This window comes from Neofelis nebulosa, chromosome 9, assembly GCF_028018385.1.
Source record: "Neofelis nebulosa isolate mNeoNeb1 chromosome 9, mNeoNeb1.pri, whole genome shotgun sequence".
In the NCBI taxonomy this organism is placed as follows: Eukaryota; Metazoa; Chordata; class Mammalia; order Carnivora; family Felidae; genus Neofelis; species Neofelis nebulosa.
Window position 1 is genome coordinate 35,052,722 of NC_080790.1, and position 16,224 is coordinate 35,068,945.

General features: G+C 48.3%; 1 protein-coding gene and 1 long non-coding RNA gene across 10 annotated transcripts in view; one reads left to right on the forward strand and one right to left on the reverse strand.

Moving 5' to 3' along the window:
- Positions 1 to 4,986, forward strand: part of EML4 (EMAP like 4) — a 162,372-nt gene extending 157,386 nt beyond the window's left edge. For all 9 annotated transcript variants that reach the window (XM_058683166.1, XM_058683168.1, XM_058683169.1 and 6 more), the window contains 2 exons: positions 1,217 to 1,347; positions 2,207 to 4,986. In XM_058683166.1, coding sequence (XP_058539149.1) covers positions 1,217 to 1,347; positions 2,207 to 2,680 — 605 coding nt within the window. In that variant the 3' untranslated portion in view covers positions 2,681 to 4,986. The remainder of the gene's footprint in view (positions 1 to 1,216; positions 1,348 to 2,206) is intronic.
- Positions 4,987 to 6,205: 1,219 nt separating this feature from the next.
- Positions 6,206 to 9,029, reverse strand: LOC131484679 (uncharacterized). The gene is made up of 2 exons (XR_009248389.1): positions 6,941 to 9,029; positions 6,206 to 6,821 (listed from the first exon to the last, which is right to left on the reverse strand). It is a non-coding gene; the product is annotated as an uncharacterized LOC131484679 (long non-coding RNA).
- Positions 9,030 to 16,224: the final 7,195 nt, after the last annotated feature.

The window sequence follows — 16,224 nt, forward strand, 5'->3', positions numbered from 1 at the left end:
TTTTTTAATGGTCATTTATTTTTGAGAGAGACAGAGCACAAGTGGGGCAGGGGAAGAGACAGAGTCACAGAATCTGAAGCAGGCTCCAGGCTCTGAGCCATCAGCACAGAGCCCGACGTGGGACTCGAACTCACGAGCCGCGAGATCATGACCCGAGCTGAAGTCGGTCACTTAACTGACTGAGGCACTCAGGCGCCCCCGTACCTTGTTATTTTAATGAAACAATACTCATTTACTTAGTAAGAGGTGTCAGTTAAGAAGTGTTTTAGGGGTACCTGGGTGGCTCAGGTCATGATCTCACGGCTTGTGAGTTCGAGCCCCACGTCGGGCTCTGTGCTGACAGCTCGGAGCCTGGAGCCTGCTTCGGATTCTGTGTCTCCCTCTCTCTCTGCCCCTCCTCTGCTCATGCTCTGTCTCTGTCTCAAAAATAAACATTAAAAAACTTTTTTTTTTTAAATAAAAAAAGTGTTTTGACTCAGCAAATTTACCGAAAACTTATTTGTTCTTTAGAATAGCACTGAACCATAGGAGGCCAGCATCTCAGCCCTTATACATTCCATAAGTTCCATCTAGTCTAATAGAGTTTTGTGCTAACTACATTGACATGATCACCAGTGCCTCATAATGATTCAGAATAATTAAATTTGTAGTGTCTCTGGACATAAATCATAGTTACAGGAAAATTCTGTGGGGCAGCATGGTAGACTTGTAGATGGCCTGTGCATTTCTATTAAGAATCTTCGAGGTTCTCTTCAAGTGCCCACCTGAAGGGAACAGCAGAGAAGGAGTGTGTGCATTTTACACAGTTTCCCCAGAGTCTCCTTGGAAGAACTAATGCTATGGCTTTCTTTCCGTACCTCACCACACAACTAACTGAGAATTTCCCCTCCAACTAGAAACTTTAGAAAGGAAGAGCTTATTTGCAGAGGTGAGTTAAACTAAAATGAGTGCCACCTGCTGGGTACTAGTGAGTACTTTTGTGTCTTTAAATTTTCCATCTTGAGGCTAGTTTTGGTTTAATTTTATTATTAGATTTCGGGTAAAACTTCATCCTTTAAAAGAGGTATTGCACTACTAAGAAATTTGTAAGGAAAATGTTAGCAGCTAAGAGTTTGAACACAGATGAAAGTAAGATTCTAAAATGAAATAAGCCTATGTAGTATCACAGTTATATTTTAGACTAATTTTCCTCCACCACTGTGTTTCCGTATCAAAGGTGTCTGGCCAGAAGGATCCGATGGGACAGATATCAATGCACTGGTACGATCCCACAATAGGAAGGTGATCGCTGTTGCTGACGACTTCTGCAAAGTCCATCTGTTTCAATATCCCTGCTCCAAAGCAAAGGTAAAATCAATATAATGAAAACTAGTGTTGTAGGGCCTTTTGTTGGGGGCTAATTTTGTGTCAGTGATGAGAAGATATGTGCAGAGTTACTCATTACTACCCGTGCTGCTGAGGTGCACAGAGGGACAACAGTGCCCCTTGTAAGTGTCCAGGCAGGCCCTGCTCCTTTTAAGGTCAAGCTGGTGTTTTCTTATTGTTTATCATCTGCTTTTTAAATAATTTAACAGGTTTAATGTCTCCTAAACCTACTAACATACTTTGTTACACATATCACCATTATAAAGCTTACGGGGTCAGGGTGCCTGGGTGGCTTAGTCGGTTGAACATCCCAGCTCATGATTTTGGCTCAGGTCACAATCCCAGGGTCATGGGATCGAGCCCTGTGTTGGGCTCCATGCTGAGCATGGACCCTGCTTAAGATATTTCTCTCTCCCTCTGCCCCTCTCCAATAAAAAAAATATTAAAAATAAATACATAAGACCAATGGGGCCATTTTCTAAATCAACTACAGTCCTGCCCGCCTAGTAAGTTCTCCCTTAGCCATCTCAGCAGAATAATTGCTAATGTCTGGTAAGTATACCAAACTGATATCCAGAAGAGACAGACTGTTCGTTATTTTTTAAAATATATGGTCTGACGGTATGGATGTGTGTCCAATCATTCTGTTTTGTTTCTCCCGTATAAGTAGGTATTGAAAGGAAATTGCTGCTAGTTCTGTTCCTCAGATTTGATGACTGTGGCTTTGGTCTGAATTACTGTTTCAGAAACTGAATTACTTCCCTTACCTAGTCACTTTCATTGCTGTAAGGAGGCATGTAAGGAATGAGGCTAATTTTCTGGTCTGATTTGTTTCACACAGGCTCCCAGTCACAAGTACAGCGCCCACAGCAGCCATGTCACCAATGTCAGTTTTACACACAGTGACAGTCACCTGATTTCAACTGGTGGAAAAGACATGAGCATCATTCAGTGGAAACTTGTAGAAAAGTTACCTTTGCCTCAAAATGAGATCGTAGCCGATGGTACTCTAACCAAAGCCCCCATCTCTTCCATTGAAAGTGTCACGCAGTCTGATACTCCCACACCGCCTCCGTCCCAGCCCTTAAATGAGGCAGCTGAAGACGAAAGTAGAATAAGCAATTCTCCCACACTTCTGGAGAACAGCCTGGAACAGACCATGGAGCCCAGCGAAGACCACATCGAGGAACAGAGTGAAGGCGGCAGCGAGGACCTCGGTGAGCCCATTTTTGAGGAGCCATCCAGCGAGATAAGCAAGGAGCAGAGTGAATCTGTTCTTACCGAGGACCGGCAAGGCCCCCCAGCCCTGTCTTAACACCAGGGCTTCAGCGCGAGTCTCTCTCCTCCTTCAGCTGCATGTGATCTTGTGATAGAGTTCAGATAACAGGCTGGGAAGCAACGCAGATCACTATTGATTGCGATTTGCGTTTCCACACGATCTGTTTTCAGTGGTCTTACCTTCAGTCTCAAATGCAGCCGACCATGTCGGTTGTTTGGTGTGTGTTGAAAATTAACCAAACTCTTAATAGCAAGAGAGACTGAAACATTAATGTCTCAGAAATGACCATGTATGTAAGTGGTGTGATGTAAATACTGGAAACAAAAACAGCAGTTGTATGGATTTGAAATCAACCCCTTGTTATCTGAACAAGTCTTCTTCAGGAACAACCAGAGGCATCACAAACACTGTTACTCATCTACTGGCTCAGACTGTGCTACTTTTTTTTCCCTGATGCAGAAAAAGAAATCAGGAAGAAAAAAACGCTCTCTTACTGAGCTATCCTCCCACCCCAATTGTCTAGTGGAAATTTTTTAGTTAAAAACTTCAGTCTCGCCACAAGCGATGGTGTTGCCTTGAGTCCTAGCGCCCTTTGCTTCCACTAGCGGTAGGCGTCCAGATGCTGCCTTTCTAAGTCGTGATGAGGAACAGTCCCTTGATTTCTTGTGTGCAGACCTGTTGTATCTGAAAACTAAGAAAGCAGTGGTTTGTTAAAGAGCTTTTAATGTATATTAAACCATTAATTCTCAGAAATAATGGGTTCCTCCAAGGATTCCTTTACTGGCCGAAACATTTTGTAATGTTTGGCATCCACATGAATGGAAGAAGAAACCGCATGCCTATAAAACTATAATAATTACTTGGCTAATTTGAACTTAGCCTTCCTCATAATTTGTCTCTTTCATAACAGGAGAAATACAAATACAGTAAGTTTGAATTGGTGCTTGAAATTCATTGGTTTTATTGTAACTTTTATACAGATTACATTGAGGGATAAGACACTCAGCAAATTACAAATTCTTTTTTATAGAAATATAACAGTCACAGTCATTTTTTATAAATTGCATACTTAACAGACTTGCTACATATGCTCATTTTTCTCTGGTAGAGTTGCTGCAAGGCCTTGCAGTTCTGACGCGGCTGCCCTCTGCTGTCATGGGCAACGCGTGTGTTATGCATTGGATAGTAGGGGGGTTTTGTTTTGTTTTTGTTTTAAGTTTTGTCAGATAACTATGTTTTTCTTAAGTACATGTTTCCTACTATAAAAATAATTACTGACAAATACGCATTTCCTATATATTTGTTTATACATTGATTATAAAATACTGTTTTATTTTTTAACTTGCTGAATTGTTCGTTTTTTTGTTGTTGTTTTTTTTTTTTGTTAGACCATGTTTAGAAACTTTGAATGAGTTCAGAAGTCTTAAGTATAAGTATGCAAGTGTTTACGTGATTGTGCCATTCCAAAGTGCATCAGAACTGTCATTCCCTTCTAGTATCTTCTCAGGAGTAATACAAATCAGGTATTTCATCACCATTTGGTAATTAATATACAAACTCCAGTGAACTCCCAAGGACACTCACAACATTTATATTCACATGCTGTATGTAAGGGTGTGGGTATGTGTGAAGGGGTGAGTGTAGACACTCTGTGTGTATCTATAGAAGATATACACCACATTGAAAATACTCAGTGTATATCTCTATGTGTATAGGTATATGTCCACGTATATCTCTTTCCTTTTGTTTACAGTTCAAAAAAAAAACCTCAAAGGAGTTCTCTTCAAAAGAAGAGACCTAGATTCCAAGCAATCCACTTTTCAGTATGTTCTGTACATAATTATCAGAGAGCATCAATAAATGCCAGGCATATATACTTGCCTATTAGCGTAACTGAATCATCAAGATCAGCATGTGCTCCTTCCCTGCAAGAAAAATACTGAGATGAACGAGTAGTTCTAGAAGAAAAAGCATTTCTTTACCTGGGAGATACAGCTCTCTCCGATCAGCAGGGAGTGTGTCTGGGACACCAGTCACCGTTGCGGTTGCTGTGTACAATGAGATTTATGACGGTGATACTCTTGGGTGGTAGTTTCAAAAGACACTACTAATGCGCAGAAGCGTTCCAGCTCTCTTGCTGGCAACTACTGTTTAATGGTCAATTAAATCTGTGATAATGGTTGCAGGTGGGTGGGATTATGAAATTGTAGATGTTTTTAGAAAACTTGTGAATGAAAATGAATCCAAGTGTTTCATGTGAAGATGTTGAGCCATTTCTATCATGCATTCCTGTCTCATGGCAGAAGATTTTGAAGATTATGAAATAAAATAATCAAAATGTTTCCTGTGTCTTGACTCTTCCTTTGCTTGTGCTACTCGTCTCCACGCTGTCCAGCCATCAGCTGACCACCGCTTGTGGACACAACCATCCTGGTGGGAACGAACTCCCATCTCGTTATGTTAGAGGAAATTACGTCTCATTTATGCTCCCACTTAACAGGCGAGTAGCTTCATTTTCATTTATTTCACGACTACGCTTTCTCACGTTTAACACCAGATAACCCTGATGATCCTGGCTACCTGCCGGACGGACTCCCGTCGCCGCCACCCCGCGTCAGCCCTTGTGAAGGCCTCGCGCTCCGGAGGGCGCCGCGGCCCCGGCTGTCGCCGGCCTCCCTGTGTTGCGCAGGGACCCAGAGCCTCTGTACGCCACAACCATACGCCGGCCGCTACGACTTTTTCTCTCTGAAAAGTCAGATCGGGAGCATTCCATACAGTCCTCCATTTTATAAAATTTTTTTTTTTTTCAACGTTTTTTATTTATTTTTGGGACAGAGAGCATGAACGGGGGAGGGGCAGAGAGAGAGGGAGACACAGAATCGGAAACAGGCTCCAGGCTCCGAGCCATCAGCCCAGAGCCTGACGCGGGGCTCGAACTCACGGACCGCGAGATCGTGACCTGGCTGAAGTCGGACGCTTAACCGACTGCGCCACCCAGGCGCCCCAACAGTCCTCCATTTTAAAGGCACGGAGATGATGGGGTTTTCATCGTTCCCTCATTCATCCGCGCTGACCCTGAATCTTGTGTTCGCAACCGCCCACAGACACGAACCCCTGAGAGGCTACCGTGGGGTAGGGATTACTTACCTCACCGATTCGGAGACAGAAGGGCTGACACATCTGAGCAAGCTCACTGAACAATGTGATTTTTTCCTCTTAATAACATAAGGGGATCCCAAAGGGGGAAATGATGAATTCGATTTTGAGCACACTGAGGTGTTGGTTTAACTTCTAGAAGGAATTAGGTTTCCAGCTTAGAGCTGGCACTGAAACAGAGTTCAAGAACATGTTTCTGTTCTTGACAGGCCTGAAGAGCAGACATGTAGGACTTGGGGCAAGGAGAGCTGCTGGCGGGGCACCTGTGTGGCCCAGCGAGGTCCCATCACCCTGGCCCTCACGTGCCGGGAGTATTCCCTGCGGGCGAGAAGAGCTGGGAGACTGGGAAGTGGCCCGTGTTCCCAGACTTCGATACCGGCCAGGACTTCATGTTTTGTAACCTCAAAGCTTGCGCCTCTGCTACTCAAACTAGGAGACAGACATCCTTTAGGAACAGGGAGGGAGGAGGAGAGAAGGAGGGTAAATCTTTGGAGAATTGGCCAAGGGGCTAGGGAAACAGGGAGCCTGTGTCCATCTCCGACTTGGCTGCGGGAGTGAGTGGGGGAAGCCCCTGCCCGCAGGCTGCCCATCTGTCGCCAGCACGGAAGCCTGTCCCTGCTGGAGCAGCCGCCTTGGCCTGGGACGCCCAGGACTGGAGTTCTCGAGGACCACAGAAAGGTCTCAGGCATTTTTCCCAAAAACACAGATGTAACTCTTTGTAAAGAGGCAGCTCCTGCTCTCCTCATGGGGTCATACATAATGTTACACTTTCTGTGCTAACCGGTTCACCTATTCCAAAGAAAACCTGAATTTCTACTCTACGTGCGTAACTAAATCCCTACGATAACCCTTAATGCTCTGATATAAAGAAGGCAAAAGAATAAAGAGAATCCCAAACAGAAAGTCTCACCGTCTCTGGAAACGTCAGCTTGTTTCACTTCTGCATCCCTGGGTGACGTCCTCGGGAGACCGTGGCTTACTGAACCGAACACGTTTTTGTGGTGGTTGTTTTTAACCAATCCTGAAATATGGCAGAAAAAACTTACTGGTGCTACTTCTGTATCTCAAAGGACGAAAACAGGAAACGGGCAAAAACAAAAAACAAATGCTCCGTGGCTAAAATCTGGTCCCGCCACATACCTAATTGCTGTTCCACGGTAACAGCTGGCACCTCAGATGACACGTGCTTTCCGTGTGTTAACTCATTCAGTTCTTCCAACAATCCTAAACTCCATTCTCTCCATTCTACACACAAGGCAACTTGAGGAACAGAGAAGTCAGGTCACACTACTAGCAGGTGGCCGAGCCAAGGCTGGAAGCCAGGTCCTCCGGCCTCCAGAGTGACCATTTAGTCGCTGTTAATACAAAGGATGAACTAGGTTAAACGAATAGCAAGCATTTCAGAGCAGAAGAAGGAAAAACCACAGGAAGCAATCAGACCCGGAGAAGACAGCACAGGGCTGCGAAGAGAGTCACAAAGGTGAAGGGACCCTTCTCATGCACAAGTGCCCTCTCCCGCCGCCCCTATAACCAGAGCGCAGGGCAGAGAAGCTTCCAGGCCCTTACACCATCCTGTGGCACCTGCAGCCGGCAACTGCCTGCTCTTCCTGCCTTCTTTGGCCAGAGTCAGGCACATGTGTCCTCCGTCCCTAGTGTTCAGTTTAAACCTGTTTGGCGACACTGCTCCCTCATTTTCCAAGCTTTGGGCAATTTCCATTACACCCAAAAAGGAGCGTAGCAACTTGTCATTAGCCAAGTGCATTCTCCACTCTGTCCCCATTCCCCATCCCACGGCAGGCCCCGCTCGGCCACGGGGCTTTGATCTTGCACCTCCTGTCTCTCAGCAATGTAAGCATGTGGTCCTGAAAATAGATCTTCCTAGGGAGCCACCCATCGACACAGAGATGAATACACGTAATCACGGTGCTGATGGCTAAACATCTTAGTGGGATGACACAAAACCGGCTCCAGAGGCAGATTTCAACTCCAGGCAGAGTTTACTTTCCCCAGATCTCACAACAGGAACGGCAAACACAGAGGGTACCAGAAGAAATGGTCCCAGGTGGGAAAAATAACCCTTCAGTAAAAAGCCAAGCCTTCATACCTGATCTTCCCGCTTCCTTCTGGATGTTCACACAGCCACCGGGCCACAGCGCTCAGGAAAGGTCCTCGGAGCCTGCCTCGCACAGTGATGCTCAGTTAGCCAACACCGGGCTGGGCTGACTTGGAAACCTGGTTGGGAGCAGGGAAACCAGAAGCCGGCATTCTCTTACCATGTCAACCGCCAAACATTAGTTCGGTTAACCTGAGTCGGGTGTCTGGACAAGGCGGGTCCTCTTGATTCTATAGACTCGTCTCCCTGCGATAAAAACGTCCTCTGCCGCCAGCACCTTCCAAGTGGTAGCCAGCGGGCTACCTGGGACGTGTGTGTGGCACCACATCCGAAGGAGTCGTCCACGCACCAGGTGTTGGTCACCACCTGCCTCGTGCAAGGAGCTGTGCCAGGATCAGCAGGGAACCCGATGGCCAGACTGACCCGGCCCTGCCCTCGCGGCGCACGTAACCAAGAAAGGTGGGATAGTTTAGGATTCGTATATAGCCAAGTCGGCTTCCCCCCAAGTTAGAAAACTTAACTGCATGCTATAAACAGTATATGATCTGAAACGTGACGAGTATCCTTCACCAAGGAATCTTGGGTTGGTCATTTACTGCAACCACCCACCCATTGCTTAGATTCTCTAACAGCCAAAAGGTGAAATTTTTATGTTTAATAAAAAATGATGTTGGGGCACCTGGGTAGCTCAGGCGGTTAAACACCTGACTCTTGATTTCGGCTCAGGTCACCATCTCAGTTTGTGAGTCTCAGACTCGGTACTGGCAAGGGCGGAGCCTCCTTGGGATTCTCTCCCTCTCCCCCTCCCCCCACACACATGCATTCCCTCTAAATTGACTACTTAACAAACAAAAGAACCATTGATACATGAAAATTTAGAAGCCTAAGAGTATTCATTATTCATAGTGAAAAAACCAATCTTGAAAGCTTATCAACTGTATTTCCATGTCCATAACATTCTTGAAATGACCAAACTACAGACAACTGGTTAGTAATTGCCAGGGGACAGGCTGCTTGTCAGGGGCCCTTGGCTCCCAGGGTCTGTGGGAGAATTCCTAGCTCATCTCAGGCAAGGTGGAGACGGCATCTGCCATGGAGTGGGGGGGAGGGGGCAAGAGGGGATCCACCGGGCGGTGCGCCCCTCGGATGACAGGCACGGAGGGAAGATGGCCCTCTGGTGTCCTCCCGCTTGGCTGGGCCACTCGGTACCCCTCCCTCCTGGTTTCTCACCGGCTTCTTCGGATCTGGAAACTCCCTTTCTCGGAAACCCTCTCCTGAAGCGACCCTGCTGCTGCTTCCTGCCCTCGGGGGCCGGAGCTGAATCACCTTCCCTTATTCAGAACTAATGAAATGACAAGAAAAAAAAATTCCACTCCTTAGGCGGCCCTCCAGAAACCGGTGCAGAATTGAGATTAGGTTATCAAGGTTTCTCCCTTGAGAGAGACAGAGCCCGGCTTCCCGGGCAAAATCCATTTTCACGTGGCCTACTGTTTGCTGCCCGTGAATACCCCCTCACCAGAATCATTAGCAGGAATGTTTGCCAGGCTTTGACATTTCCATTTAGAAGATGAATTAATTCGGGGCTGAGCCAAGAGTCCCCTCCCTCCTGGAGGAACTGTGTTAAGACTCAGCCCTCACAGGACCCTGGAGCATCGGGAAGATCCAATCCGGTTCTCGTGGCCCCACGGGTCAGCCCTGCCTCTGGGCAAGTGAGGAATCTGACAGAGAAAACAAAGCTGAGATGAGAAAGCCATTTTTCACTGTGGGCTTAGGTAAGTTTAGGTGCCATCAGTGAGGGCCAGACCCACGCACAGCATCCGAGGCACGGGGGAGGCCCATCCGGCGAGCTTCGGGCTCTGCCCCTACCTACCCAGTGAAGGCCCAGCATCCACAGAACAGGAGAGAAAGAGCCCAGCTGTGCCACACGCACAGGGAGGGAAGGCTGTCCCCTCCCGACGGCCGGCTGGAGCCTCCCACACAATGAACAGTGTTTGCACTGGAAGCGGGGAGCAGCACGACAGATTGTCAGGAAAGCCAGGAAAGCCTGCAGATGGCTCCCTTAATAAAGCCGCCATGGAGGGCCGCCGAAGCTGAAGTGGTTTCTATGGGAAACCCACACGTTAAAATAGAAGACAGTTCTTTTAAATTAAATTACAGTCATTAATCACCTTTTTAAATTAAACGTTATCAAATTTAAACACAGGGATTCGGCGGGGAGGGCACGCAGGGAGCCACAGACGTGGCCGTTCGCACTGGTGGGAGCTACGGACAAGAGCACGGGAGACTCCTCGGGTATGGCTGTGACCTGAGGATCGCGCCCCCTCCCTGCTCGGATTCCATGTCAGGGTCTGTTCTATGCCCCCCATTCGACAGCGCGAGGAACACACGCTAGTGAACACGGGAGGGCTGGCAGGGAGGCTTCCGAGGACACGGTCACACGCACGCCGCCCTACAGAGCCAGCCCGTGGCCGCACCTCTCGTCGTGAGCGACACCGGCCCTCATTCTTCCTTGAATATCCACCCTCTCCCACCCTCTCCCGACACCACAGGCTCCAGGCTTCCTTGTTCCCTCCGTCTTCCTCCCTCCTTCCTCCCTCCTTCCTCCCTTCCTTCCATCTTCCTTCCGAAGTGTAGCAAAAAACCCGCCACCCAAAGATACGCCACTCTGGTAGAGTGATGCCTTCGGGCTGGAGGCACTTGGAAACCAGCAGATGCAGGGAGAGCCTTTCTCTGAACCCCCCCTTCCTGCCTCAAGACAGATGCTCCCAAGGGAACTCGACTGTCACAGATCCCCTCCCTGGGAGTGTCTTCAGCCATTACCACAGGAGAGGAGACCAGAAGCGGGGCGCCACATGCTCACAAGCTTTGTCACAAGCTGTTCTTCTAAGGGCCCTTTCACCTTCCTCAAAAATCGTCTTCTTCCCCCTCCGAGGCCTGCCTTCCCCTTTCCCTCCCGAGAGCTATTGAAGCCTGAGCTCTAAGCCACCTCAGGGGATGAGTCACTGCCCCCCAGGCATCTCCCATGATGTACACACGGGGTAAACATGTTATTAAACTCTTTTCTCTTGTTAATCTTTTATGACAGGGGTCTGGGCCAAGAAGTCAGAAGAGGGGAAAGAAAATTATTTTTCCTTCCCTACACTTCCATCCTTTTTTTTTTTTTTTTTTTTTGGTAAGACTGTTGTTTAGGTGTAACTTACAGTAGGGCGCCCAGATCTTAGCGTATCGGTCTATATGCGCACATAAGTGTAATCACCCACATGAAGACACGGAATGTTCTTCACAAGGCTGACCTCTATCACCACGGGTTAGTTTCGCCTGGTTTTGACATTTATATACGTGGAATCACATGCTATGTTCTGTGTCTGGCTTCTTCCATATAACGTGTCCATGCTCCCCCTATGAGCCACCACAAGCCCCTCTCCTCCCCACCCACTCCGCAAATAGTGCTGTTTCCCCCATTCTGGCTCCTCACTTACACCACTGCCCCCGAATCCTGCTCTCTCTCCAATTTTTCTTCTCTTTTTAATTTTTTTTAACATTTTCATTCATTTTTTGAGAGCCAGAGAGCAAGCACGAGCTGGGGAGGGCCAGAGAGGGAGACACAGAATCCAAAGCAGGCTCCAGGCTCCGAGTTGTCAGCACAGAGCCCGACGTGGGGCTCGAACCCATGAGATCATGACCTGAGCGCAAGTCGGCCACTTAGCCGAGACGCCCAGGCGCCCCTCACTCTCCAATTTCTATCTCCAGACCCAACTGCTTATCGGAATTCTTTGCCTAGAGGCCTCACAGACCATCCATTTTTCCCTAACAAAACATGCCTTGCTGTTTACCCGCCATCTTGTACCTCCACCCGCCCAGAAGCCAAGCCGAGTCATCAACGGAACCTTTCTCTCGCTGTCACACGCACACATACACGCACCCACGCACGCACACCAGGGTCGTTCATGAGCTGGCCCGAGCCTCCCTCTTCAGTCACGGATTCTAACATTCCTGTCTCCCCACCTCGTCACGCACATGCAAGACGCTCTCACACATCAGCACGTGCTCGTCCCTCAGGCCAACGTCCTTCCCCACCTGCAATGCACTACGCAATTTACACAGTGGCCCTTCTGTCCCCGCTGCTCCTCCCCGCGCCCTGCCTCCGCCTCCAGATGTTCTGTTGCACGTTGCTTGTGCTCATCATTCTGTGAACTCTGGAGACCAGAGACAGGGTCACCCCTTTCTGGTCTCTCCTGCCCCACAGAATCTGGCACACAGCAATTAGAGAAGGAACAGTCTGTGCTGAGGGTTAGTGATGGTAAAGATCGGGCTGACAGGGGAACAGGGTGTCTTATCTATCCTCAAATAAGCCCAGACCTGCTCCTGGCAAAGTCTTGTGGGAAAGGACAACAGGGCACCTGACGGCCCGTAAGGTTAAGAACATAAAACTCGTGGGGCGCCAGGGTAGCTCAGTCGGTTAAGTGTCCGACTTCGGCTCAGGTCATGATCTCACGGTCCGTGAGTTCGAGCCCCGCGTCGGGCTCTGTGCTGACAGCTCAGAGCCTGGAGCCTGCTTCGGATTCTGTGTCTCCCCCTCTTTCTACTCCTCCCCTGCTCACGCTCTGTGTCTGTCTCTCACTAATAAATAAATGTTAAAAAAAAAAAAACAAAAAAACCACATAAAACTCGTGAAGAGCCGGAGACAGCCCAGGGAGCAAGGGAACCAGGAAAGAAAAGAACAAGATTCGCAGAGCCAGCTCAGAAGCCGGGGAGGGGGTGACCGGTAGCACTAAGAAACCCCAGGCCTGAGCGGCTCTTGGGGGACAAAGCCTGAGGTATGACTGTCTTTGCAAGTAGAGTCAAGCTGCCTCTTCTGTTTTAAGATTTTATTTTTCAAGTAACCTCCACACCCAACATGGGATTCGAACTCACAGCCCCAAGATGAAGGGTCAACTCACTCTACCAACGGAGCCAGCCAGGCACCCCGCCCTGTTTTTCTTTATTTATTTTTGAGACAGACAGTGAGCAGGGGAGAAACAGAGAGAGAGAGGGAGGGAGGGAGAGAGAAAGAGACAGAATCCCAAGCAGGCTGCACACCGTCAGCGCAGAGCCGGATGCAGGGCTCAATCTCACAAACTGTGAGATCACAACCTGGGCCAAAATCAAGAGTCAGACACACCTAATCAACAGAGCCTCCCAGGCGCCTCCCCCCCCACCCCCTTCTGTTTTTAATGACAGCAAGCGCACGCCCCTCCCAACCCACAAGCCCTCCTGGGCAGACCGACTTCCCAGGCTGGGCAGACTACTTAACCATTCCTCAACCTGGTCTCCCGCAGCCACGGGACACAGGTCTGCAAGTCACCTCAACCAGCCACAGCAGTGAAGACTTACCCCAGCCTGCGGCCATGGCCCGCCTCCCCGATTCTTCCAGACGTTCAATGAATAGGTCCTGACCGAAGGAGGGACGGGCAGACACAAAGTTACAAACAATTTTCCAAATGACCGTTTCTTCAAGAGGATGTAATTCCAGAGGAGAAAAGGGAACAGACACCGAGCATAAACAAAGGCTCTTCTGTGCGACTCTACTTTAATTAGAATGACAACTAATTGAAAGCAATTTAATGTTGGTTCACGAAAGGTTAATGGAATTCATGTTTTGGAGATGCCGAATGCAACACAGACTCAGCCAGAAATACAAATCTAACCTTTATTCTCTTTAATTATTCGGTCAGAATAATTTCCTGGGAGCGGGTTTCGTCTCTGGATGGCTTTAATTAAACACCACTGAACTTTGAAGTTGACATCAACTCATCCAGCTGCAACTCAATTTTCAAATTAATCTGCTGTCTAACACGGAGGTTCTGTGGCCTGAGCAGGGGAGCTGTGGGGGAGCAGGAGACGGGCCTGGAGCCTGGCAGGTAATAACGGGTTCTGGAACGCCATCTTCTTGCCCACCCTCTCTGGTGGCAAGGCAATCCCGTAACCTCTGCCAGCGCCTGAGGAGAGGGGCTTGCGCTGAGCCGAGCGACCAAGCTGCCTCCTTCCTCAGCTTTTCCCCACAGATGCTGTGGACGGCAGACTCCTGCCCAAGCCCGGCTCTACTCCTGCCTACCTGCCCTGCTCCCACATCTCCCCGCTCCCGGGGCGGCTGAAGCGCGTGACGGGCCCTCAGGAACCCCCTCTAAGCCGGCAGCCCGCGCTGCAGCCCAGCCCCAGCCTCGGGCTCTCCGGGTCGGCCTTCCCAGGCCTTCCCGCTGCCGACCAGGAGGGGGCGCCAGCACGTCCCGCAGCCTGGGCCGGCACTTCCACTGGAATGCGCTATTTACGCTTGGCAAATCCGGCCAGTATGTAAGTGTTGGGCGGTGTGAAGCGCCATCGCTTTGGCCCTGAGGTCCACCCATGAGACCATGACAAAGCTCAAGGTCATGGCCAAGGTCAGGACAAGGGAAGGCATGATGTCCCAGGAGGGCTTTGTCAGAACTCAGAGGAAAAGAGAAAAACTCCATTCCCAGCCACTCTGCTGGCCCTTTCCATTAGTTTTTGTAGCAACTCCCTTGGAAAGCAGTTCTAACGGACTCCAGACCCTGAGCAAAAGCAGCATCTGTCCTCTGTCCACGCATCCAGCACCTCCTGAGCCAGCACAGCACCCCCTGCACCCTGGTACCACACAGAGGTCAGGATTCCCAATTGAAGCTTATTCAAGTGACAGCTGCCAATGGCAGAAAAGGCGAATGACCCATCCCACCCCTGTCTCCACCCTGGGAGGCTCCAGAAGGAGCTAAAGATATTCTCTCTACTGAAACTTGAGGCTGGTTTCCGGTGACTGGACAACTAGACATTTCCTACCATGTGCAACAGACGAGAAACAGAGAAAGAAAAAGCTACACAGCCAACAGTGACAGAAACATCACGCACCGTGATCCCAAAAGCAAGTCTTTGTGAGGCCCAGCTCCACTGGGGTTCTAGAAAATCCCTCTTTCTGCACCGGCTGGTTTTAATAAATTTCTGGGAGTTATGACCAGAAGAGGTTTAGCTCACACAGAAGTCAACAGAGTCTGTTCCAGAGAAGTCAGCCACATGGACCAATGACATTTACAGCATTATCAAAGAGCACCTGGACATATGTGGGCAAAGTATCCGAAAAGACAGTAGACAAAAAAAAGAAATAACTTGAAAAATGAAAGGATTTTAGGGGTGCCCGGCTGGCTCAGCTGTGAAGCATGCAACTCTTGATCTCAGATTGGTAGTTCAAGCCCCATGTTGTGTATAGACATTACTTAAAAATAAGGGCACCTGGGTGGCTCAGTCGGTTAAGTATGTGACCCTTGATTGCTGCTCAGGTCATGATCTCATGGTTTGTGAGTTCAAGCCCCACATCGGGCTCTGTGTGGACAGCAAGGAGCCTGCTTAGGATTCTCTCACTCCTCTCTCTGCCCCTCCCCTGATTTCTCTCTCAAAATAAATAAACTTAAAAAAAAAAAAGGATTTTAAAAGTTAAAAATAAATTTTATTTTTTTTTTTTTTAATTTTTTTTTTCAACGTTTTTTAATTTATTTTTGGGACAGAGAGAGACAGAGCATGAACGGGGGAGGGGCAGAGAGAGAGGGAGACACAGAATCGGAAACAGGCTCCAGGCTCCGAGCCATCAGCCCAGAGCCTGACGTGGGGCTCGAACTCACGGACCGCGAGATCGTGACCTGGCTGAAGTCGGACGCTTAACCGACTGCGCCACCCAGGCGCCCCAGAAATAAATTTTAAATAAAAGAAAGATATTCAACATCACTCATTATAATAGAAAGACAATGTAAACCAAAACCAAAGAAACGTTACCACTTACCAGGATGGCAAAGACAAAATTTGATACAGCATTTTGCTGGCAAAAGGGAGGAGGAACAGGCACCCTCATCACAGCTAAACAGGAACAAACACCAGCACTATTCTGTTAGTAAGGAGTAGCTATCAAAATTGGAAACACACATCCCCTTTGCCTTACAGTCTCACTTTTAGAAATTATCCTACAAATACATTCAACAATATGTAAAATGAGATGGAAAGGTTATATATTAAAGCAGTGTTTATAAAAGCAAAAAACTTAAGACTAAATACCCATCAAAAGGAGACTAGCTAAATAAACTATGGTGTGTTCACAAAATAGAATATAATTCACAAAAATGAGGCAGAGAACAAGTTCCAGACTATGACTGACTAGTAGGAATGTATAGTACCATTTAGGCAAAAATAAAACAGGCAGAGAAGGAAAATGCATCCGTATATAAAAATAGAACATATCTGAAAGTAAACAGAGGAAACTAGGGTAGAGAAAAAAACA